General features: G+C 36.5%; 1 protein-coding gene across 6 annotated transcripts in view; it reads right to left on the bottom strand.

Annotated features, from left to right (window-relative positions):
* The window catches only part of Dgkb (diacylglycerol kinase beta), a 632,546-nt gene that overhangs the window by 148,901 nt on the left and 457,322 nt on the right, over positions 1-26,323 (bottom strand). For all 6 annotated transcript variants that reach the window (XM_059279660.1, XM_059279662.1, XM_059279664.1 and 3 more), the window contains 2 exons: positions 22,112-22,202; positions 15,003-15,198 (listed from right to left, as the gene is read on the bottom strand). In XM_059279660.1, the coding sequence (XP_059135643.1) occupies positions 15,003-15,198; positions 22,112-22,202 (287 nt within the window). The remainder of the gene's footprint in view (positions 1-15,002; positions 15,199-22,111; positions 22,203-26,323) is intronic.

Below are 26,323 nucleotides of genomic sequence, written 5' to 3'. Positions count from 1 at the left end.
CATTAAAAACAACACATACAAGAACAACAGAATTTCTACTGAAAGTTCTAAGCCACACCCAGTTCCCCTGAGATCTGCTAATAACTCTGTAACCTGAGAAAAGTTGTTTCCAAAGCGCATGCTCTAGACCTGAAGCAAAATGCTCACTCCTGTGTTTTCCTCTGACTGAGGCCAAGCTAAAGTGCAGTAGATTTTGTTGACAGTTATTGCCACATCTATTGGCTCACAGTTGGCACCAGTTTGAAAAGAGTTTTGCTACATAGCTGAGGCCCATTACCTTTCCCTTTTCTTCTCTTACAATGTATTCTCACCCAAGCAGGCAGCAGCTCACAATAGGGTTAATTTTCTAGGCAGCCTTCACTCTTCATAAAACCTGCTTCTGAGAAGACTCCTGTAAATAGACCTGTGAGTTACCAGGGATGTATTGTACTTCTGGAAGGGGCCTCTGGAACTCAAGCATAGCAGATACAACTTGAACTGGTTACTAAGATGAACTTTACTACAAGATCAGTGTAGATGGTGGTCGTGGTGACCTGCTTGTGTGGGTGTCAGAGAATCAGTCTTGTGTTTACCATGATTTCAAGAAAATTGGAGATGGCATATTTGTAATCAAAGGAAATAAAGACAGAAAATATTATGTGCCAAGTTTTTTTATCAAAAGAAAAGGCAATAAATAAGTAGACAAGACACCAAGAAATATCCTAGGTAAAAGAAATACTTCAAGTATTCTTAATACTTCCACTGTGTTAACTGCATTGTAGTTGATATTTATTGGGACAACTACTGTAATGTAAACAGATCCCTTATTTTAAAGAGATGGCCCAAACTACAAATCTATCAAATAAGGGTAGATCAGAAATTGTTCTAATTCCATTATTTAATTTTTTTTACACTTATTGGTTTATGATTTTTGTGTGTTGGGGGGAAGTGTGCCTGGCATTCCTGTGGAGGACAGAGGACAACCTGCGGTAGTCAGTTCTCTTGTTCTACTAAGTGAATTCTGGAGATTGAGTTCAAGTCATCAGACTCAGTCCCAAGTGCTTTTATACACTGAGCCATCTTGCCAGGCCAGAATCCCACTCATTATTAGACCACATGTAAGGATTTTAAGACCTGTGGATATTACCATGTTAATCACAGTATAGCTTCTCAGAAAGGGGGAAATTGCCTGTGAACTGAAATATGAACATATTTTCATCATCCTGTGGTTCAGGATTTATTCCTAGAAGGACTATTGTTTCTATAGCAGAAGAAAGACCTCTGAGGCTCTGCCTCATCCTTTACAAATATGAGCAGAGTATTGGAAGTGCTTTCAAATATTCTAGAGCAAAAGCCTTCTAGATTTTTAAAATTTTGTTGACCAAGAGTAAGACCATTTTACATTTTCATGGTAAGTGTTTTTTTTTTTTAAGTAATCAAACAAATTTGGCTAAGCTAATTGGTCTGAGACCACCAAGTTCTCTTTGTAATCAAATAATTTTCGTGCATCCACTTATAATCTAGCAATCCAAAAGTTAGTGCTCATATACAAGATATTCAGTATCCAAAGACCATGTCAAAAATGTTATTATCAGGATTTGTTCACTTGAATACTGCAGAATGAAGGCAGCCTGGGTACGAGGAGCCCTGTGTGAAACAACCTCATTCATTTCATATGAATTCACAGTTTCCTTATCTGTGAGTAGAATAATGGTTTTTCAGCATATACATCCTGGGAAATTCTAAAATCAAAGCCAAAATGAATGAAAGTCAATGCCACATTGAAGTGAGTTTTCCTACAAACTCAGAAGCTGCTGTTTCTGGTTGGTCACTCTGTTAAGTGTGACTACTTCAAGCCAATCAAGGGACTGAACTGCTCAGCTGACATGGCCAGCCTCTGTGGGATTTCTTGTCCAAGGGAAGAACAAGGATGGCATTTGATGAATCCATTGTTCTCTAAGGAGGAGACCAGAAGATAAAGCCAAAAACAAATGAATAAATGAATAAATAAATAAATAAAACCCTCTAACCCTTTTGCCCACTCTCGTCTTTCCCTGGTGATAATGGCTTCAATAGTTTGTATCTGAGAGAACACTGCTTTGCCCCCTCTCACTCAATATTCAAAATGAAAGCAAAACATGTACCATGTTTCTGTCTCTCTCTCCCCACTCTGCCTCATCATTCTGTTAAAAGCAATGCCTTGAACGATGATTCTGACCTTCACAATCATTTGTCAAGTGATGTCATTCTATGCTTCATTTCAAACACACACACACACACACACACACACACAGAACAAAATCAAATAATTTGTAAGGCTTTTATCTGAGCACTATTAGTAATTAGTCTTCTGTATGCAAATCTACCCCAAAGGGGTTTTTATCTGAAATTTTTCTTAGTTTAATACATCCTTTATCTCTAAAATGATTTATTTATTTCATTTTTGTTTATTTGTTTCCCATGTTTTGAATCACAGAGTGGTTTCTAGATTTGCAAAGGAAATTAAATTTCAGTATCTATCATAAACAGCATATTCATTCACTTTCTCGAGATTGAAAACACCTGTTATAGCTGCTTGTTGATTGCTGACTTTTCCATGAACATTTGGATGAGAAGTAATGTTTATAAAAGATAACGTATAGAAAATACTCAAAAACAAAAGAGCAGGAATCAAAAAACGCAAAACTAAGTGGAAATCTAAAATACAATATTTAATAACATTGAAGCCTATTGGGTTAATGTCTTCATTAATTAAAATATGAGAGAAAACACATTCCTGAAGAATGCTGAGATAACGCACAAGGACAGAAATGTCTAACTCCTAACTCCAGCCTGAGTCACAGTAGCACTGTTCATATGCGATCCAAGCACAGCTCAAAGGAAAAAGATGCAGGTCCAGTCATTGCGAGTCTTTGGAAGTTCCTCATAAATAAATTATTGTAGAAATTTGAGAAAATTACTGGTTTTTATTGAGGGGGCCTAGGAGAGTCTAAAAGGCATCTTTCTTACATCTAGAAGAGGTAAAAGATGCACTGACTCAGTTTCTCATTGTGCTCATGAGATTTTCTGCTGCTTTGGTATTGGTGATCTAGACGGAATGATGTAAAGACAAAGGCTACTTTAAATACCTGTTACCACCAAGTACAGAAAGTTTGGACAAACACTGACAGAGTCCCCATTTGCTAAAACCATTGACTAAAACCGCTATTTGAGGCTAATAACTGTTCCTTTGTCTACCTTAACTATTGGTCAGATTCTTGTGTGACTCTACATAGTCAAGTGAATCACTTAAGGAGTTGATGACCAAAAGTTAGTAATAATATCAGGTTGATGAGTCCTATATTTACCTAACCTCTCTGCTTATACCTACACTCTCTGTTTAAGACTAAAGACACTGTGAATAACTATAGTATTTTCTTTTCTAGGAACAACAAACCGGGTAGGCAGTCCATATTGTGACTGGCCTTCCCTATGAGAGTAATCATCTCAAGATTGTCCCTCTTAGGTTGATAGGAGCCAAATTGCTTGCTCATTTAAGTCAATTCCTTAGAGAAAGTAAGCACTTGCAGATTCAGATCTACAGTAATGACCAGCCAGACCCAAACTGCCTTACTCTGCATGCATCTTACCTCCTCTCCTGTCTATAACCCTGGAGCCCTGGTAAGCTTTTGGAAAGAAAGTGTTTTGGGGCTAGTCCTCATGTCCCTCAAAGTGGTATATTGAATAATAAATTCCTGTCTGGTTCATCCTCACTCGTTGCTGATTGGACTTTTCATGGGGGATGTGGCAAGGCCTGGTTGGCTGAGACCTGTCAGAGTTGGGATTGTCACTTAGAATTCCAGAAACAAACTAAAAGCATTACTGATTACCATTTTTTATTATTGTTAATTACTAACAAGGATATTAAAGAATGTACTTTTTACATTTTCTGATATAAAATGATGCATCTTGGAACTCTTTTTCACCGGTCATATATTATGTTCATGAGTTTTTAAAATATGAAAGACTTCTAATCATCATTCTGTAATCATGTTTTTCAGGCAATCTAAAAATGAAATTGATTGTTATTGAGTGAGTCCTCTTACTAATATTCCAACAATATACTCTGAAGATATGAATGCTACAGATTTAGTGAGAAATGTATTTTGTGTAGATTTTTGATAAAGAAACATTAGTCCAGAAAAAACTTGGGATTCTAAAGACTTGATGAGAAGAACCATGAGTTTAAATCATTCTGCAAATAAAGATTCTTGTGACTTTGTTGTTAAATACTATTTTTTGAATGTGGTTACAGTTGTGTTTCATTCACAAAAATGTATTTTACAAATAGCACTGAACTCTTTCATTAAATCAGAACCAGATTACTACTTTCAGTATTAATGGTTAGCTTTGACATATTTAAAAAGGGTAGAAAATACTTAATAGACCTGTCTCCAATTCTGAAATGAACAACTCTTCGGGGAAATGGAATTGTTCAAAGATACATTTTCTCTCTGCCAATCTGTGAAATATAATATAATTATTCTCTTTTAATGAATCTCTCAATGAGGAGCAATTCTTCAGTGCTTGAACAGGTGAAATATAGGATAATGGGAATAGCTTTGTAAATACAAGGATGAAATGAGATTGTTATTTTGTGCCTTGTTATGGGATAATTAGAGTAACAGTGTGGAATTCATCAGGCATTTAAACTTTCTCAAAAAAAAGCTCCCTAGGGCTCATTAAAATAGCCATGTTTATCCATGGAAATTTTTAGCCTTATTTCAGATGTCTGCTACTCTGTAACATTTGAGCTTCAATGTTTAGCTTAATGTGATTAATTGCAGATAATGTACAGCCATCAAAAAGAGCCTGTCTGAGACATACATTTTAAAAGAATGCCTGATTTTATGAATCCATAGATGACTAAAGGGGGAACAATAAGACTGTTTATAAAGGGGTAGAGGGACTGTGAGCTACACGAATCTTTATCAGTTTCCACAAAAATGGAATGGACTGGATAATTTCCAAGAAGCTACTATTCATATGCTAATTAAGTCTTTAGAATAAAAGACTATATTCATGGAAACCAAATTCATGGCCATGGAATTCTAGTGGCAAGTTGCTTTGGCTAATCCAAATTTGTTATTTAAAGATAAGTAGACGGCAAGATTTGGTTTGTTCAAGAAACAGGTTTCTTTGTTCTCTGTTAGACACTCCAGCATTTATTGGAGTTATGTAAGTGTGTGCAAGGAGAACCAAGTGCTAGACGGTGTCCATTTAATCATACCAACAGAAATTATCAGAAACAAATCTGTAAATGACACTGGCATGAATGTTCAATATCCCTCTGGTGTTGAAATCTTCCAGGGAACTGTCCTTCCACAAGGCAGTACAGTTGAAGTTGACTTCTGAGTTGGGTTACAGATTTTCCTACTCAATACTTTCATCCTGATGGAAAAGAGAGTCAGCTCCTTAAAAGCAGTGAGGGGATCAGAGTCACAACCCAGGTTCCCCCAAGGGAGTGATTCCATGTCTTTTAGATAGTTTTTCCATGTTAACAATTTTTAAAAACCTCTCTAATTTGTTGTTGTCTGTCTCTCCCATAACCCCAAGAGGAAAAATCATTATACTTAATTTGAAGGACATGTATCATCACAGCTGCAAATTTTCTGTCACTCTGAAAAGACAAGGTGGCTTCAGCACTTTCTGTTGAAGTGAAAGGACCAAGCAGATGCCATAAGAGGCTGCTCAGTCTTATCTTAGAGATCACCCCTCAATTTCAGTTTCCTGAGACTTAAGCAAGCAGTTTCTGGGAGGGCCAAAAAGACATAGTCCTTGCAGTAGCTCCCTTTCTGCACGTACTTTGACTGCTCAAAGTTCAGCCAGTTGTTTACTGTCTAGGACCCTTCACCAACTTAGAGCTATGTGCGTGAGTCAAGGACAGAGCCTGGACCACTGAGCCAGCCCCCACAGTCAGTACGTGCTAGGCCAGCCAGCCCCCATGGCAGCTCAAGGACAAAGCCTAGGACTTGTGCTGGACTGCCCCCAAAATGATAATTGTAAACCCCAACCAGTAAATTCAAAGGTTACATACCCTTACCCAATTAAAAAAGAACAGAGATCTTCAATAAAAATAAACCAATCCGAGTTGCACCCGTGCAAAACCCACAACACCCCCCCCACAACCCCCCTGAAGGGCTTGTGGTTTTTGCCTTTAAAAAGCTAGCCTCACAAAGAAAGACCAACTCTTTCCTGCCTCACTGTATTAGGTGTAGGAATGAGTTCCCTGTCTAGACTTGTATCTATAGAATAAACCTTGCTGTTGCATTCTGGACATTCACGGTCCTTGGTGGTCTCTTTGGGGTCATGATCTGGGCATAACATTTGGTTCCCTAACCAGGAACCCCAGAGACCCCACCGAGACCCTCAAGGGTCCAGAGGTTCATTGTCATCTACCGGTAAGAGCGCTCTCTGTCTTGTCTGTGTCTCCGTCTTGTACTTTTGTTTTGTATGGCTTCATATTTGGAATGTGAAACTCCACAAGAGTCCTATGTACATGCACACTCTTCTACAGGTTGTGAATTAGTTACTACATGTATTCGTGGTGTTTTAACTTAATTTTTTTTTTTTTTTTTTTTTTTTTTACATTTCAGTCACTGCAAAACTGAAATCTAGTAGCAATCACACATACTCTGAACCTGGATAAAAACTTGACATTACTTTTAGTAGACTCTGGATTGTAGGGTAAGAAGATGATGATTTTGTCACTGTATCAATATCATCAACTGCACAATGTGGCATGTTGAATCATTTCTCCTTTCCATCTTTCTCTGATGATACAATTCAAATCAGTCACCAGGAATGCAGAAGGGCTAAGACAAGGTTCACCGCTTTGGAACCAAAGAGTTTAGTCTCAGGAGTAAGGTAAGATGTTCATCACGAGCCTTGATTAAGAACCCCAAGGGGACAAATCTCTTTCCATCTCTCATGATCCCATTATACAGACTGCTAGGACAAGGATTTGTTTTTCCAAATGAAACTGCTACTAAACATTCATTTTCTCGAAGCTTTCCTAGACTTGTTTGTGCTACTACTGCTGGTTTCGTCTAGGATTGTATCTATATTAAAAAAATATACATATCAGAATGATGGCCTGTGGGATAATTCTTTTCTGTAAAATGACAGTTTGGTTGATTCCCAGAACCCATGTGTGTGTATGTATTTGTGTGTGTGTGTGTGTGTGTGTGTGTGTGTGTGTATGTATTTGTGTGTGTGTGTGTATGTGTGTGTGTGTGTATGTATTTGTGTGTGTGTGTGTGTGTATGTGTGTGTGTGTATTTGTGTGTGTGTGTATGTATTTGTGTGTGTGTGTATGTATTTGTGTGTGTGTGTGTGTATTTGTGTGTGTGTGTGTGTGTGTAAAGCCAGGCCCATTTGAAATCCTAGTATTATAAAGACAGATATGAGAGGGCTTGTAGCAAACCAATCTAGCTTACACAGTGAGTTCCAGGCCAACAGAAGACCTTATTTCAAAAGGGCGTGGATATTTCTGAGAATGGCAACTGAGGTTCTGTTCAGTCCTCTGTGTCCCCATGCATACCTATGCACACACACACATACAAACATGCATACATGTACATACATGCACCACAAACTTATATCACAGTGCTATCACTTTAAGATGCCCAGATAGATTATGTAAACTTAAATTTCAATTCTGGTATTTCGGTAGCTTTATTAAGTATGTGTAATTATTTCATTTCCCAATGCTGATACATTTTGAAGGAGGTAGTTTAAAAACATACAAGTAAGAACTCATTTTGAGATATCTCCTGTAAAGGTTACTAAACAGCAAATGTTTGGATCTATCTGTTTTCAGCCAATGAAATTTTCATGATATTGTTATATGCATTTTTTTTTTGTGTGTGAAATGAAACCTTTCAAATGCCATGATCTTTTTTCAACAATTTTAACATCTAGGTATAATTGTGTAGCATGAAATCCTTTTCTTGTTTCTAAATTTAATTGACTTAATCACTGAATTTAAATGTTTGGAAGTTGTTCTGCTTGCCTGGGTCTGAATGCCAAATACAGCATCTACAGATCTAAGATGAACATTGCTTTTATATTTAGGCGAGGTAACACTGCCTTCTAAATTACCCTAAATAACCTGCAGAAATCTTAACAGAATGGGCAACAACGGTTGACAAGTGTCCCCAGCAGTGACTTGCTGATACGTGTGACTTGTACAAGGCACAGAAAGTGACAGTTTTACTAAAGCAATGTACAGTATACATACATTATAATCATGTAATCATGTTTCAAAAGTCATATCCTCACTTAGAAGATGAAGACATAATTATCTTATTTATCATCAGAAGCAAAAGAAGATGTCAAATTTTGCCCAAGTTTTGCACATGTTTTCCAGTTGATTGTCTTTGATACACGTGGTTTACGTTGCATTCTTTCCCTTTCTCTTCCTAATTTCTGCAATTTATGATGAAACTGACGGTAAAGCCCCATATCGTGGAGACACTCCCTCACAGCCAATCAGAACGCACACTGCCTACCCTCTGGCTCACAGAGAGCCACGGCTTCCGTCTTACGTCCACAGCGCTGCAATGCATGTGTGTTTGGTAGTACATCACAGAATGCTTATTCTCAAAAGAACTCGCATACTGGACACTTTGTGTAGGAAGACACTGACAAATAGGAATGATGTTCACACTTAGCAGGCACATACATGGTTACACAAAGTATAAGAGGGACAGGAGGTACATCAGTTTATTATAGTCAGCTTTTAAAAGATGTATTTATTTGTATTAGTGTGTGTGTGTGTGTGTGTGTGTGTGTGTGTGTGTGTGTGTTAGTGTGTGTGGCAAAGCATGTGCTATGACATTGTGTGGAGGTCAGAGGTTCATTTGTGGGAGTCAGTTCTCTACTTCTACTATTCGTATTCTGTGGATTGAAGTCAAGTGATCAGGTTTGGCAACAAGCACCTTTACCCACAGAACCATCTTCCTGGCCCTAATTACTGTAGTTTTCTAAACTTAATTTATCTTAGCTTACCTTTGCAATTACATCTTTCTCTAATGACTTTCTGTATTTCTTGGTTTCATTATTTTACTCTGTTTTATCCTTACTATCAATAATTTAAGAAACAGAATTCCTCACTGGAAAAAAGATAAAGGAAGTACAATGACAGCTCCACAGTGTGTGTGTGTGTGTGTGTGTGTGTGTGTGTGTGTGTGTGTGTGTGTGTCTGTGTCTGTGTCTGTATGTGTCTGTCTGCATGTATGTATGTCTGTGTCTATGTCAGTGTGTCTGTTTGTGTCTGTGTGTGTGTCTGTGTGTCTGTGTTTATGACTCTAAGTTTTAAACTATTGTGTGAGTAGTAAACAATTCATTTTCTATCAATGAGTGCCAATGCAGAGTTGGGAAATTCTGGCCAAATAAAAGAATTAGCTTTAGTAACTGTGAGTGAAAACATTGAAAAAAATTGGATGACATAGTATCTTAATTTGTTTTAAGATAAACTTTCCTGTGAGAAGTACCCAGCTAGAAATATCCACGTGTAGAGTAGACAGCCACCTACTTAATGAGGGCTCAACCAGGAAATCCCCCTGCTCCTGGCAGTACCTCCCTTCACCTTTGGGTCTAAGTTGGAATGTAATAACGTTTGCTCAGTAGTTTTCAAACATTTGATAGCAGTCAACAACTTGAAAATGAATCAATATTAAAGAAGTTAAACATGAAAAAGTCATAACATGTTGTCTAAGTACAGAAAGTTCAGATTTTAGAGATTCAAAGTTTGGAGTTTCAAATTGCTAGCAATTTCAAGGTGGCCAGTCTCTAAGAATGTTGGCCCTATTTTGATGAGCTGTGGGAATACCATACATTTTTTTATTTCCATTTTTAATATTTTATTTTGGTTGTATGATATTGAGACTGTCCTGATATGCAGATATGCAATGAAGTAACAAAAACTTCCCATGTTTTTCCTTAGCCATCTGTAATAATTATGACTGTCTTACTGGTAAGCTGCATGACTGACTCTGTCTGTTCAAATAAATCTATTAGAGCTAAAATGACTCAGTTCCTTATGAGGTCCCCCACACCTTGGTTAAAAAATGCTTTTCAAAGGTGCATTTTAATAATGTTTCTGCTACACAATGTCTGGATATCATGGCAGGTATATAGGGGAGTGTTTGCCATACCTAACCCCATCTCACCGTTCTGGTCAAGACAGCCATTAAACATGATTTTTTCACGTGTGTCCATACAAATGTATGGAATTCAATTTGCTGCCTGGTTCAGATTTTCACTCCTAGTTCAACTTGCTCAGTTTTATTTTATCGTGCATATAGAATTAGCATTTTCAGTTTTATGCCTGGCTCATTACAAGAAGTTTAGTGTTGAACATGTTTAAATCAAATCTACCCTGATGGTCACACACTCAGTATATGAATAAGAAGCTTATTATTTGTTGTAAATAGTCAAATAACACAATTTCTTTAGGAGTATAAGTGTTATTACCAACTGATCTTCTCTTTCCTTTAAATACTGGTACTGCTCATTTTTGCTTCCACTGATTGCTCTGTGCCCTTTGGATCTTGTGACAAACAAAAGTATCTGAATATTTGATCTTTTAATTTACGGTGGTTCCTATGTCATATGGTGACAATGTATAGTACATATTTACATTTCCTTCAATAAATATTCAGAGATATATTGTTTGTAAATGATCGTTGCAGAACAGATTTTTCAAAGTTTGATCATCTACTTATGTGTCTATATGTAAATAAGTGTGCAAGAGGAATGATGTGTTTCTCCCTGTAAATCTAACTCTTCAATCTATCTGCTTATCTATTCTCCTGATTGAAGAGACAAGAAACAAAAGAAAACAGGAAGACCATCCAAAGTATCAGTCCATTCGTAATTTGAGAATAGTTAACAAGAGAAACAATTTTTACTAGAAATAATTTATTTTATTTTTCTTAAAGTTTTCTTTTAATTTGTTTCAAAATACTGCAATGGATTTGAACTAAGTCTTTAAGAACTGCTGAAGAATCACAGCTATAACTCAGTGGAATGCAGGATGAAAAATAATGTTTTAGCTGAAGGCCTTTATGTCTTTTAAAATGCAAATACCTCTCCTTTTGTCTGCAATCAGTCATTTATACATTAATGTGAGTGAATTTATTAGACATCCCTCTCAGGTTAATTTAGAAGAGGGGATGGTACAGATGAACTCGGCAGCTGCAGAGACATGAGAAGATGAAGTATTAAGGGCAGGAGCGTGGAGGATAACTGGGCCTGCTTTAGAGTTTTGCTTAAAGGCAATGCCGTCTGTATTTAATACACTCATTTGTATTTATAAACACACATAAAGAAAATGTCTGCTTAATGAGGAGAATGTGAGTGCATGTTTCAGAATTGTATCCAAATAGTTCACTGTGTCTCAATGGAATGATAATATAATTAAGCAAATTACTTATAATTTTGTTCAACTCTGAATTAAGTCAGCAGTAGAATTCCCAACCAAAACACTGACTGAAAATATTTTGATCTCATGAGTGCTCTCAAAGACTTCAAGCAAGGGAACTGCTTGGAGTCTCCCATCCTGGGCAGTCGGGAGGAAGAACTCGGAGTTTCATGCACCACACCGAGTCTTGCACTTTGGTTTTATGACAGTTCTTTAAATATGATTTAAATATATGCAAACTTTTTCTCAATTCTTTTTATGAAGAAGCAATTTCTCTATATTATATGAACTTAGTGATACACTTCTTCATGCCTCCTAGCATCGGAAACTCTTTCTAAAGTTGAGAAAAACAAGTATCACTTCCAAAACACAGTAAAAACCCAGCTGACACCTAGTCCGTTTGTACAGAGGGGAACCTGAGAGGCTTTAGGGCGTACTGTAATTGTTTCCCAGCTGAGAAGAACGTCACAGCCATCTGTTTCCCACTGCTTCATTAAGTATCTTATCGGTGTAGAAACTGGTGATCTGGGTTCAAAATGTCACCATAGTTACTCTAAAGACAGCACCGACTGCTATCCATAAGTTACCGTGTCTCTCAAACCTCATTTCAGCGCTTCTGTTTGCAGGAACCACAGCTGGCCAAAGTGGAGAGAAAAAGCGATCGCAGAGCTCTCAGCCCTAAATGGAACATCTGCACGACACTCACTTCTTTCCAAGTCTCAGCCATCATCGCAGGTGCTGGGACAGAGGACGGGAGAGCCAAAGATGGTCGCTGACTACATAGGAACAGTGTTTTTCAGACATAAATGAACTCACAGTGGCTGTGACAGTGTGTAGCGGGCCTGCCAAAGCTCAAACCAGATAAATTACCTCAGTGGAGAAGAAAGGGAGGCGTGCAGCCCCACCCCTAGCTGAGGAATTGTTATTGATAATTGATAGCTACCACCAGAGAGAGACAGTCTTCTCCAAGAGGCTGACCCCTGATAAGTCTCACACACTCCAGTGGAGGGCCACACACCTAAGAGAATATAGGCAACACTAACGGAACTTTTTAACAAGGGTTCTAAAAATAATGAGGACACAAAGTTGGGAGGGGATGGAACAGGAGGTGGACCTGGGAGGAGATGTGGGAGAGGATAAAAATACACGATAAATTCTGAAGGAGTTTATAAAACCAAATCTAAAAAGCACAGACACACTAAAAAGACAATGTCTGTAATGACTCTGCCACACTTAAAATCACAGATGTTTCTGTATCAAGAAATTAAAGAAAATAAAGCAATAGAAATATTAATATTCAGGAAAAGGGCACCTATGGCTACTTTTATTAGTACATTTATTTTTTTCCACATTAAGTAAAACACTTAAGAAGTAACAGAATAAATGTTAAACCCAAACTTAGGATTTTGAGACACGTTTGGTTACCGAGTTGCAAAACTCACCAAAATGACAATTTTTACTTTCTAAAATCAACATAAAGGAAAGGCTATAGTAATTGGGTTTTAAATATTCAGTTGAAAGGTTTGTGAGGACTGTAAGCACAGTGAAGCCAGGGGGAGCCGAGAGCCGAGCACGGTCGATCTTACTCGTGCTTCTCTTCCCACTCGGAGGAAAACGTTCAAGAACTGCAGTACAAACATGTATTTCCGATCCACGACCTCCCGGTGTCCCCGCCCCCTCCTTTCTCATATTTGAGAACCTGGCTCCAACAGTTCCACAGTGGGAAGGGCGCAATAGGAATAAGAGAATCTTCCCTTCGCAAAGGGTCTGAGAATCGTTGTGGCTGGTGTCTGTGTGGCTTTATTTCAAGCCACAATCTTAAGGACAAAGTGAATGGGGCAGTCACGAGGCCAAGCCAACAGTCTGTGTCTAATAGTTCTGTGAAGAGTGACAGAGCCACACCTTTTCACAGATCTACCTGGGGGAGAGCACAGCCACGAGCCTTAGAATCTCGCAGAGCTCGTGGTGAACGTGGTTGTCAGCTGAGCCACTGAAAATCAGCTTGGGGAAATGTTAGGAATAGAGAGGTGGGAAGAACATGCTATTTACTGGACTATAATAACAGACTAGAAAAGAAACCTGAAAAAAATCCTTACATATATAAAATAGATGCCTATTAAAAATATTTGTAAGTTAAGAAACAATGAACACATTGTACTGTATGATAATACATAATTTGGATAATTAGAGGCTTTTTTTAGCTTCATCTTACTAAGGTCCTAAGATAATTCTAATAATTAGAATTTTTACCAATAATCTTAAAAATCTGCTTATGCTTGCAGTGGTATTTAGTATAAATCAGATATTTGTGTCATCATTTATACAAAATAATAACTGTACAAATTTTCTACTCATTCATACAGAAAATGCTGCAGACTTTTCTGTATATTTATTCTTCAAAATTCCATTTATGTCATTTCCTACAGTTGTACTGAATTCTTATTATGGGATGTTTTAATTGGTTTATTGCTCAAACTTCCTGTCACCAGCAGTTTAGGGTAAGTTTGTCTTGTGGATGATGTGACATTCTTTCCTTAGACCTTTGCATCTTTGTGATACTAAGTTTCATTTAACAGAAGTCATTGCTCAAAGCCTAAACTAAAGCCAGGTACAGAAGAGAATATCAAACCTACCAACCATTTCACATATGATTCATCCACTTACATTGAGGCTTTAATGTTACAACCTCTTCAGATTTTGCTTTCGCTACACTGATCTAGCAGAATTTATATTTATGTATTATTTATTTGATAGAATCTGACTGTATAGAACCCACTATTTAGCTAAAGGTGCATTCAAATTCAGGGTAATCCTCCTGCATTAGCTACCAAAGTTACAGAATTTCGGGAGGGAGGGGGGAGTACTCATGCCTATATTAATAAGCTTTCTTTATGCTTAGTGCTATTAATAATATTAGGCATGTTTTTTCAGTTAAAAATATTATAGGCTCCCATACATAAACTATGGGGACTAGCTCCACTTGTGCGTCTTTGATTGCAACATCTATCAGGAATTAGTTGTCATGTCACAAAGTGAACTGTATTATACTGGGGTTGAAAAATATATTCCTGTAGCCATGTATCCTGCTTTGGTATTCCTTGCTCCTTGTTTCTTGGGCATTTTAATGGTTGATATTAACTTTCTGAAAAACAGCAGCAGGTAAAAATATATTGTGATATCAAAGCATTCTTTTATATATGTTACTTGGAATGGTAACTTAATACAAGACGATTTGAATATTGTATCTTGACTGAAGAGACAAGAATAAAGTCTTTTAGTAAACAACTGGGTCCTTGGTACAGCCACTTAAACATTGACCAGGCTGAGTCAGTTCCAAAAGAGCTCAGTGTAAGGTGCTTTCTGTTTTACTTTTACATTTTCTTATCTGTAGAAAAAAAAATCTCTCACTAAAGAAAGACTGGGAAAGAAGTAAAACATAAATAATAGATATGATTTCAGATCCACTGTAATTTAATCATACATATGTATCTGAAGACTTTTCTTTAAGGTAACCTTTGGAACAAGCAACGTAACATACAATCTGGGGAAACCTTACCTTGACTTGCAAACTTCAGCTCTTTGGCGTCTGTGAGCGTGGGTCTTTTGTCAGAGCCTTTTTTCTCTATCCTTCGATGGCTTCTTTTTTTTTTAGATTCTCCCCAAAGATTAGATCCTCCATGCATGCTTGGTATATTCAAAATTGCAATTCCTTCCAGAGAGATGTTTATTAAATCTATCTGTACTCCATCACACTGGGGAGAGAGAGAGAGAGAGAGAGAGAGAGAGAGAGAGAGAGAGAGAGAGAGAGAGAGAGAGAGAGAGAGAAGGTATTTTATCTCATTTTGATTGCTTATTTACTTCCTTGTCTTTTAATAAAGCTATTTTAATTCATGTCAGTACAAAACAGAAAATGCAGGCACATTAACTAGTTACCATTCATAATTATTAAAAATGATCAAACCACATCACCAATGTGTCATACTTTATAGGAAACCTTTGGGAGAGAAATATGCACATGTTTTCTTCAACTCCAATAGGCAAATTATGGGCCAAGGAGGTCAAGTTTAGGAATGCAGAAATTGTTCTGATCATTGCCTCTTTTGAATGATGGTTTTGAACTCCTGATCTTCTGCCTCTACAGCTGGCTTAGTTTCCTTTCCTTTTGTTTTTCTTTCTTTCTTTTTTCTTTTCTTTCCTTCCTTCCTTCCTTATGGACATTCACAAAGAACAAGTGAAGTCAGTATCAAGAGGTGATCACAGAGACCCCAATTACTTTGGAGTAAGTGATGAGCTCACACTGTAAACACATTACAAATAAAGACAGCTGCCCAGGGGAACATGGAAGACAGGCAAAATTGAGTGAGGGAGATGTCAGGAGGAGCAGCACAAGGGTTCTTATACTTGTTATAAGAAGGTACTTATAGTTGCTGTGATAATGGAACCCGACCGATGTTTTGTTATTTTTTCTTTTTGCCTTGTAAAAACTGGCCGTACTACATATGAAAAATAAGTGTGTAAAGCAACTGTACTTTTGTATAGCCAAAGTGGTCAGTTTTTAGAGTTTTTATATTTTCTGTTCATTATTGTTGATAGACACATGTGAAGGATTATGAGGTTAGTCTGTAGCCTTAACATATATATTACTATGTGGTGTGTGTGTGTGTGTGTGTGTGTGTGTGTGTGTTTGTGTGTGTGTGTTTGTGTGTGTGTGTGTGTGTGTGTGTGTGTGTGTGTGTGCATATGCCCATGTGGCAGAGTTCCAGGTGCTTGTGACCCGAGTAACATGGGCCCTGGAAATCTAACTTGGGGACTCTGAAAGACCAGTAAGGGGTCTTAACCACTGAGCCTTGTCTTCAACTCCCTCTCCTATAGTTTTAAAGTGATAGCTTGTTTATTTTATTTTATTTTTTGCTTTAGATTTTCCAAAATGATAATCATTATAACTATCTCACAATTTTTTCTTCCATTTTCTATCATAAGCTGAGAAGAGAAGAGATACAACTTGAAATTTTTTCAAAGCACCCTGTTAGGGACCAGCATGTCTCTAACAATAGCTCAGCAAAGGATTGCTACAGCCACCATGGCCTACTATAATTAAGTCATCACTAACTTAAACACTAAGTTTAATTCTCATGGAAATCAAAATGCCACAGAAACTACAACAAAACAAACTGAATCTTGTCTTTTTCCACGTTTGCCTCATCTTTCTGAAGCTAGGGCTGCATCGTGTGTGTTCACCAAAGTAACAATGCATCGAGATAAAGCACCCCATATTGAGCCCACTCTGCGGTGGAAGAAACAATTCTGAAAAAAGAGCTAAATTCTCATTCAGTTTCACTGAAGAGGACCCAGCTCTGGATGATAGTATCCATTTTTTTTTCAGAAACAAGTGCATTTTCTTCCTTTTTATGTATTAAATTAAGATCATTTCTTTTTACTAAAGAATTCTGCTCCTGTGTATACTCACTCACCACTATATATTCTAGATAAACAGATATTAATTTCATAATTAAAAGTAATCTTGTGTAAATACCCTGCAGGCCTCAATGAATCAAACACATACTGTGTGTCAGGCCTCCCACTGTCTTCAAGTGGAACGCACTGGCTGGATAATTAGATAGTACATATTTTTTAACCTTATTTGCATGCATATTATATCTTTTGCACACTGACAAGCAGCAGTAACAACAAAAGTCAGATTACCACAGGGAATTCCCACAAAGAAGTCTTCATTCCGTATAATTTGCAGCCTAAATTAAAATAATTTGATCTTTGACAAGGATGAAATGTCAAGCAGAAGGGGGTCCTCTACAAGCCACGGCCTGTGGCTTCTGAAAACCGCCTAATTTATGTCAGTCACTTCTTAATACATATTTAAGTATTACACGAAAAAGATGATAAATATGCAATCTGACACCTTTGGTATTTCCCTGCTGTTAATTTATAAAGGTCTGGCTTCCCCCAAACTGACTAAAATCATTTAAATAACAGAAGAATTGTGAAATACGCTGGAGCTGGGGCCTGGCTTCCATTTCCACTCGATATTGAACACAGCAGGTAGTTCACTAAGACAATTATGTGACTAGGCCTTAGGACCCTGCTGTGACAAGTTACTTTCAGAATTAGTGAAGGAAGATTCCTTTGTTCATCTGCAGAAAAGGAGAGCATGCTGCAAGGTCTTTCTTCTGACTAATTGAACTAGTGGAGTTAGGCGAGACAATGGAGACGCACTAGCATGTACTACGACCACGTGCAATCTCCTCTTCACAGTCAACGCCATGTGTGGTTTGAAGGAAACGTGTTAGCCATTCTCTGACAAGTGAGGAAAAGAAAAGCAACAACCAGCAACTCTCAAGGAGTCCCGAAGAACTAAGAGTGATGGAGAGCGTGGTGGTTCCTCCGAGTGCAGGACAATGTCCTTAAATAATTAATGGTGTCTAGGAGTGGTTTAGTTTCACTAGTTCTTGATCCAATCCCAGGCCACCTTTCTCTGTTTGCTTTGACATCATGTTCATTAGTCTGGAAAGTTCCATGCATGTGCTGATGGGACTGGGAGTTGCAGTGCACCAGTTGAGTTTATGAAAATAAAGCTGAGGTAAAGGCTATGAATGTAAACAAGGAATAAGTTCATGTAGAGTAATGTTCTCATATGCTTTGAAGAGTTATGAGTTTTGTAAAAGGTAGGTACAGAGAAAAAAAAGTAAAAGTTTCAAAGCCAAGAGCCTCAGTCTAGTGGATTCTGAATATTTGTGAGTCTAACAAGGTCATTAACCCAACTGTGGAGAGAGCACACATAGAGTGGCACTGAGGAGCTGCTGCAGAGATCTTATCCCCAACACAAAGTACCTAAAAGAACAATTCCATTTTTCTGCCACTATGTATTTAATCTTAGTTAATTAACTCTGGAGAGCTGAGAGTACAGGTTTTAAGTTTAGTGAGATATAATCAATGATTAGCTTTATTTTTTCTATAATGAGTCAGCTTTTATGCCTGTGTCAGTGAAAGTTATTAATAATTTTACTCAACAAAGCATAAAACATTGATAGGCAATCTTAGGGCTAGGACAGGACGGTTGAGACTACCATGTACAACAGCCTTAACAAGCTCTGTTTTCCAGGTTAGTGAACAAATCCTATAGTTGATTTTGAATCCATGAGGCTCTTGTATTTGTTAAGTCTTGATATTACTGAATTATTTTTGAAAAATCTCAGTACTAGTGGATAAAAGCAAATTCTTGGCTTTAACATTTACTGTCTTCCTAGTCTCACTACCACCCCAAAAGACTGAGTGTTCTATGGAACGGACATTCTAATTCTCTCATTGACTTTGATACATGGAGAAAAACAGAAAACCTGTGCGCCTGATTGCTCTAGTCTCAGGCCCCGACCTCAGGTTGCTGGATACCCTTTATCCCTCCTCCAAAACACAGTAATGCAAACTTTGCTTTTGACATCTTTTCTAAATAATTTTGAAATTTTTCATTTTATTTTTATTTTTACCTTTTGTAGTAAAGCTAAAAGATAACTGAGTTTCTTAAAATTGAAACTACTAATTTTTAAATCCCTGTCTTACCCTCTGCATTTACATGTATATAGCATTGATTTGTTCCCTTCTATTTAATATTTCTGGCAATAATGTGATTATTTTTTCTTTTAAATTATTAAAATATTTAACTATGCAATGAAGATTTCATAGTATATCTTTGATTCATACCGTGTGTATAAAGATTAAACCAGATAATGCGGGTGTATTGCTTAGTGCCAGACACAAGGTAAATTTTAATAATACATGTACTTTAGTAGTTATTATGAAGCACTTTCCCAGGATATTTATTTTGTCCCAAACATTTTTTCCTTTCAGAAGGAGCTCCCTGCAGGAAAGAGCATTGTAACATAAACGTATACACAGAAAATGACTTGTTTTTGAAGGGGCTGCCAGTAAAACATACAACCATTGCTTGAGGTTCTATTGTTACTACCATGGTTTATTTCTCATTAGACATTTTTCAAACCATAGTTGGTATGATTTTAGGCCACATAGGAAGCAATAGCAAGCAGAATCAAATTTCCGAACTGTTGATTTCTTATATTTAATTATGAAGTAACCTTGAGGGTAGAAAGTCATATTCTGCTAATATGATAGACTGGATTCATTAAAATGTGAGCAGAAAGGCACACTTGGCATTGCTATCTACACACCACACACACACACACACACACACACGTGTGTGTGTGTGTGTGTGTGTGTGCTCGTGACATACAATGATATAATGGCGAGAACACATAGTGTTGACTCCAGTTTATAAATGCTATAGTAACAGTTCCTTGAGAAAACCAGAAATGCAGAACCAGACAGCCAGCCTAGGAAAACATGGAAAAGCAGGACTCAGAGCTAAGTAACTCAGTTCTGATCCAGATTTCTTGAGGAGTATCCTGAACAATCACCGTCCTGATAAGATGTAAAGCATTATGACATAGTAGCACTCATTTTAGCTGTACTTAGAACTTTAAAAACCAATGCTTTCAACAGTTATTTTCATTTAAATTCACACTGATATTTAACGAAATCTTCTTAAAAATTTTGTACTTTGTGACACACATTGCTTTGTTCTATGGATTAATAACTTTCAGTCTGTGCTCAGGGAGAGTCACCAAGAGGCAGAGACACAGGAAGGCTTAGGGTCTCCAATTACACTACAGAAAGCCTTAGTCTGGCTTCTGCTATAGATTTTCTTTGATGATAGTTTTCTTTTTGAGAAAAAAATGTTTAGGATCTATAATATAAACCAGTTTTATGAAATTAAAGTGATAATATAATTTAAAAATAAATTTCTGTGTACCTCAATAATGACTATCTAATGGTACAGAGGGGCTGGAGAGATGGCTCAGTGGGTAAAGTCTTCCTTCATAAGTGTGAGGACCTGAGGTTGGGCTCCTTGCACCCACGGTTAGATGGATGCAATGTGTGAACTCTTGCTCCAGAGCTGCAGAGGCAGAGACAGGCAGAGCTCAAAAGCTTGCTGGGCAGCAAGTTGGACTTTTTCTCAATAAAATGAGATGATGGACAGTGATAGAGGAGGACTCCCTATGTTAACCTATGGCTTCCATATATGTGTGCAAATACACATGGACATATACATGAGCATGTATACATATATACCATACACACAAAACAATAAAATACAAAGTAATCTTAACATGTACATCTACATATACTATTACACTACATATGATTAAAAGACACATGCATTATTAATAATACAGTCTACATTATAAATACTCATGATTACATGATAGACAGATACATATGTCAATGTATATAAAAGTATGTAACATACAGGACAGACTTTAATTCTAACCTTCTGTGAATTAATATGGTTCTGAACACAGTTTCTCTTTTCCCTAACCATCTAGTCTACTTCTAATATTTAGTCTTATTGTCCAATTATGATAAGAAATAAACAAAAAATGTTACATTGAGAATATTAGTATTTTGTATTGTCACCAACAGTAAATTACAAAATTGGGATTTTTGTAGAGCCTAGCCAGGACATTAGGTTACTGTAAACACATAGATTTACCCAAGATTCTAAAGCATAGTATCCATCACTCATAAAGTAGAACTATTAGAAATTCAGTACAGAAAAAACACGCATGATAGTGCACACCTTTAATCCCAGCACTTGGAAACAAGAGACAGGCAGATCTCTGAGTCTCTAGCCAGCCTGATCTACAGAGTTCCAGGAGAGCCAGAGCCACACAGAGAAACCCTGTCTTGACAAACCAAAAAAGAGGAATAAAAAATTAATTGTGGGTATGAGTTGTGTCTTAGACAACTTTCACTTCAGTTCACAATTATTACCTACAAATGTACCTAATAACTTAGATATGTATATTTGTTTTAAAAATTAAAAATGGCCGAGCCAATATTTTTGTGTTTATATCAGCAAATTATTTGTATTACAATTGTTTCTTTGTTTTGTCTTTAATATTCATGCAAAAATAAAACTATTCTTTAGCCTTTAAAAATCCCTCAATATGTCATTTCTGTTTAGAGTATGTCTTTAAACTTTTGAGTGCTACAATGTCTAGATATTTTTGGTAGACCTATTTGTTCCAGATCTTTCTGAGGTGTCTTTTCTTATCTTTGCTCTCCTTCTTGGGGCTTTGACATCCTATATCTCTAATGGGCGAATAGCAACCTTGTGAACTGAGAAACCTAGCTAATGATTGGAATAGAATGGGAAAGGATATATTTTAAAATTTATCTGTGAAAGTAAGGAAACTTTTAGTGCACTATGTCTTAAAGTTATGAGATAATCATTCCAGAAAATGTGTGTGATTTCTTTTTGCAATCTTTCATTTTCATCAATTATTTTTTTAATCTGATATCTTTTTCTTCATGCTATGCACAGTAAACTCTGCTTTCAAAAGTTGTATTCTATGAGTATTTTATATGATATTGAAACAATTCATACTCATACTTAAGCTTAATTTCAGATAGTGATACATTCATTATGTGTGACAAAGGTTATATTTTATAATCTTGAGTAAACCTATATGTATTGCTAAAAGTAAATTTCTTAATAGGGGCCATACCACAACACTAAGAAAGCAAACACAAGACACTTTATACTGTTACAAAAGGGAATCCATTTTTCCTTACTTCTATTTCTACAGATTCATGTAGCTTCTTGCAGGTGGCTGAGAAGGTTTCAGATGTGCCAAACTCAAAATACCAAAATTTGTTCTTCATTCTGCAAAAAGGAAAAAAAGCAGCTTAGACAGTCATCATATTCGAAGGGACTGAAAATTTTAACTCTGTCTTGCCTTATATCTTTGTTAGGATTTCTATTGCTGTAATAAAACACCACAAGTTCAAACAATTTGATGAAGAAAGAGTTTATTTTGCATATACTACCACATCACAGTCCATCACTGGAGGAAGTCAGGACAGGAACTCAATGTGGAAGGCAGGAACCAGCTTACTGGCTTGCTCTTTATGGCTTGATCAGCCTGCTTTCTTTTGTACCTCAGGAACCTTTTTCTGGGGAGTGACACCACCCACAGTGGTCTGAGTCCTCCCACATCAATCATTATTTAAGAAATTTTGCTACAGACTTACTTATAGGTATATCTTACGAAGAATCTCAATTGTTGTTCCTCTTCTCAAATAACTCTAGCATGTGTCAAGCTGACATAAAACTAATCAACATTTGAGTCTTTTAAATAACAGGCAACATTTGAGGACGTGTGATATCAAAAATGCAATGGATAATCATATAATTTCAAAGCTTATTTGTTAGTGTCAAATTGCATGATAGCCCCTGTAGGGACTACAGGGGTGCGCTGATCTTACAGAGCCTTGAGAGTCTTTGACCTTTGTATCTGTTGGTTGATCGGATTTTTAAAAGTGGTCTTAATCCTGTTAATTCTTGTGTCTTAAGTAACTTGATTTTGAAATATCAACTCAATAGCCATAAGGAGAAAAAAAAACAGCAATGCTCTGAAATTTTTTATGAGAGAAAAGAGACAAACATTCAGTAAGTTAAAACTTTTATATAGCTAGGTATGTGTTCTTTACAAATGGAAAGGATTGAAAGCATAATAAAAAAACCCTACATGTTACCATAAAGCTAAAATTTATGAGAAGAACCATTAATTGCTTTAACAGATAATGTATTTTCTCCTATGAACAATAGCCGGAAATCATGCTGAAGTCTGAAAGCACTAAGCAAGAAAGATAATATCCAGAAGCTAAAAGAAAGATATTAAAAAACAGTACCAAATCTTAAAGTAATATTCTATTTCTCTTCGGTCATTTGATGACTATATATTTGTCTCTTTTTACCAGGTAATTAAATTCATGATCATTTACTGTAACTCTACAGAGTTTGGCTAGATTTTTTACCTATAATACATTAAAAGTCTTTCTTATGAATAAATTCAATTTTTAATTATTCATGTTTCTGATAAGAATGTCTTTAAGTAGAAGAAAATAAATATAAAATAGTATACATATTTTCACATATCAAAGCAATATTGAAATTTTGGTATAGTATGTGAATATATACATGAATTTCTTCTGTTTGTCTTATAAATATTGATATGTAACCATTTAATTAGATTGTGAAACATTTTGACATAGTGATTTTCTGCAAAGGTATCACTAATTTGTTGAATAGTCATTGTTTTGAAATATGACATGTAACTTAATGTTGAGTTTACTATTATTGTTTATTGAAATAAAATTTCTGATACAAAGTTACAGAATATGAAAATAATCTTACATTATCTAGACACAGTTAGCAATGTTTAGGCTCACATAGGTTTTATTTGCTTACAAAATTTACACAAGCTCTTCTTGTATCAACTACATGCAAGCCAGTAAGCTGAAGAACAAAGTTGGTGTCACTTTTCACAGGATTTTGGTACCATAATTTTTTACTTTTCCCCAAAGAATATTTTTATTAAATTATGGACTGATACAACATATGTGGAAAAAAAATGTAAAGAAGAATAACTAGTGTATTCCAACCTGTGGACCTGTGCCTATGTTCCAATTCACATTAACAATGGCTGAAGTTATGTAAAATTTGAAGTACTTCCCTACTGACTACTCTGATAAAATTACTGCCTTCTATGTGATGAGAAGAAAATATTGGTTTATATAAGATGCCCTCAAGACATCCTTTAGAAACATAATATCTTTGTTAGTTCATTGAGAATTTTACACATAGATAGAATGTATTTTGGTCCCAAGTTCTATGTCACTGCCTTTTGGAATTAGTTTTCTACAATTGGCAGGTGTAACACACTTGTGGCAGCTCTTTCTCCAGATGTTTGTGGATTCAGTTGTTAGTTTGTTCATTTACTTAACAAGTGTTCCATAGGACCATTCACCTCCACATGTTACTGCGTTAAATTCTAACTAAGAAAGTGCAATTATTCGTGTTAGATTATGTTCAAACTACGAAGAATGTTGCAAAATTACAGGCAGGCATATAAATTAATAATTGCAATGTTAGCTAAATTAAATCTAAGTATTGTGTGAGGATTCTTAAATGACTCAACTCATTTTGCTTCAATGAATGTAAAAGGCTTGAAAAGTGGTAGCATATTAATGGATAATTAGTGGGAAACAATGAAAACAAAGAGTTGGGTTCTGGCTTGCTGTTGCAGTTCAGTTGGACATAGCAACATGTTGAATATGGACCACAACTGGGGTGGGGCCTATTTCAAAATATGCATGTCAAAAGTAAAGGTTAAGAGTGACACAAAACTGAAGGAAGCTTATGATCAATGCAGTGACATAGCCAGCTCTATTCTATGGGCAGAGAAGTCTAGGAGCAGAGCCATGGATGATTAAAATGCTATACTGTTCAAAGAAACACAGTAGAGCAGTGCAAATGAAGGCCGAAGCCAATGGCAAGGGCAAGGGAGGAGAAGCATAATTTAAGAGACATGGAAGGAGTGGACTCCACAGCAATTGATAAGTCTCTATTGTGGTGGTGTGTGCTATACCTATGTTATTTCTGAGTGTGTATACTAGAGCATGAAAAAGCCCATGGCTCACATTTTGCAGGTTTTGTGATCTAAATATTATATTGCAGTTGGAAAATTAAATAAACATATGACAATTCCCTTTGGTTTCTGTTCTGCCTATCAAAGTTCATCATACTTTCATGTGAATATTGTTTCAACTAACAACAACAACAACCCACTTAGTTTCACAAAAACTTCCTAAGAAACAGAAATCCTGAGAATTTACATTCGGCCTTTATTCACCATATTAGTTAGCATTACTGCTCATGTGCAAAAGCTACTTTAAATTCTCCATTATTACAACCATTTTATGTTTCACTTCGATAAATATATGGAGGCAATAAAGAACACATAGAATCAGATCCACATGACAAATTAAAGGCTGTTAAATTTTATTTTTTAACCAAACTGGTCCTCAGGTTGTAGAAATGCAGAAGAGGCACATTTAGGCATGTACGCAATCTATTTTTATGATTCACAATAGAAAATGATTCAAATAATTCAGACTCGGACTGGTGAGAGAAATCACATCACTTGGACTTGAGAATATGGGAACTGAACATTTCACTGTTGTGAAATGGTCACATAGAACCAAATTTATTGCACATTTGGACAGGGTTTATAACTCCAGGTAAGATGACATATGTCCTACAAAGTCCACATGCAAAAGTTAGGCATGCAATTAAAATTTTAATTAATGCATGAAGTCTTTTTTCAATGAATTTAATTGTAAATCTGCAATTAATATTAAAAATGCTTGGTTACCAGATGTTCAGGTAAAAATGAAGAAACAAACTCCCATTTACCAGACATTTTCTCACAAGAGTGATTTCATCTTTTACATATCTTCAGAGAAGTGTGAGCTATGCAACATTTTGTTGAAACAATATTGTCTGGGTTATTATGAAATTTAGTCAATATTTAGTTCTACAAGTTTTTAACTTTCAACTATGCAATTCAAATTCCAGCAATATATTTCATTGGAATATGTCTAGCTTTCATACTTTTTTCTTTCCTTCCTCCCTTCCTTCCTTCCTTCCTTCCTTCCTTCCTTCCTTCCTTCCTTCCTTCCTTCCTTCCTCCCTCCCTCCCTCCCTCCCTCCTTCCCTCCCTCCCTCCCTCCCTTCCTCCCTCTCTTTCCATCTCATTCCTTTTTCAGCTTTTCAGTAACATAAATGCTCTGAACACACAAAACCAAATAGAATACAAAGTGTCAGAGCACTTCTGCAAAAAGTGTCCCGACGTGGTGGCTGTTTCTAACAAGGCTGCTCAGTAAAAGGGGGAGGAAGTAGCCGTTTGTTTATCTTACAGAGGAATCTGAGTCATAAATGCA

This window comes from Peromyscus eremicus, chromosome 14 (genome assembly GCF_949786415.1).
Source record: "Peromyscus eremicus chromosome 14, PerEre_H2_v1, whole genome shotgun sequence".
Lineage (NCBI taxonomy): Eukaryota > Metazoa > Chordata > Mammalia > Rodentia > Cricetidae > Peromyscus > Peromyscus eremicus.
This window is presented reverse-complemented; position numbering and strand designations above follow the sequence as displayed.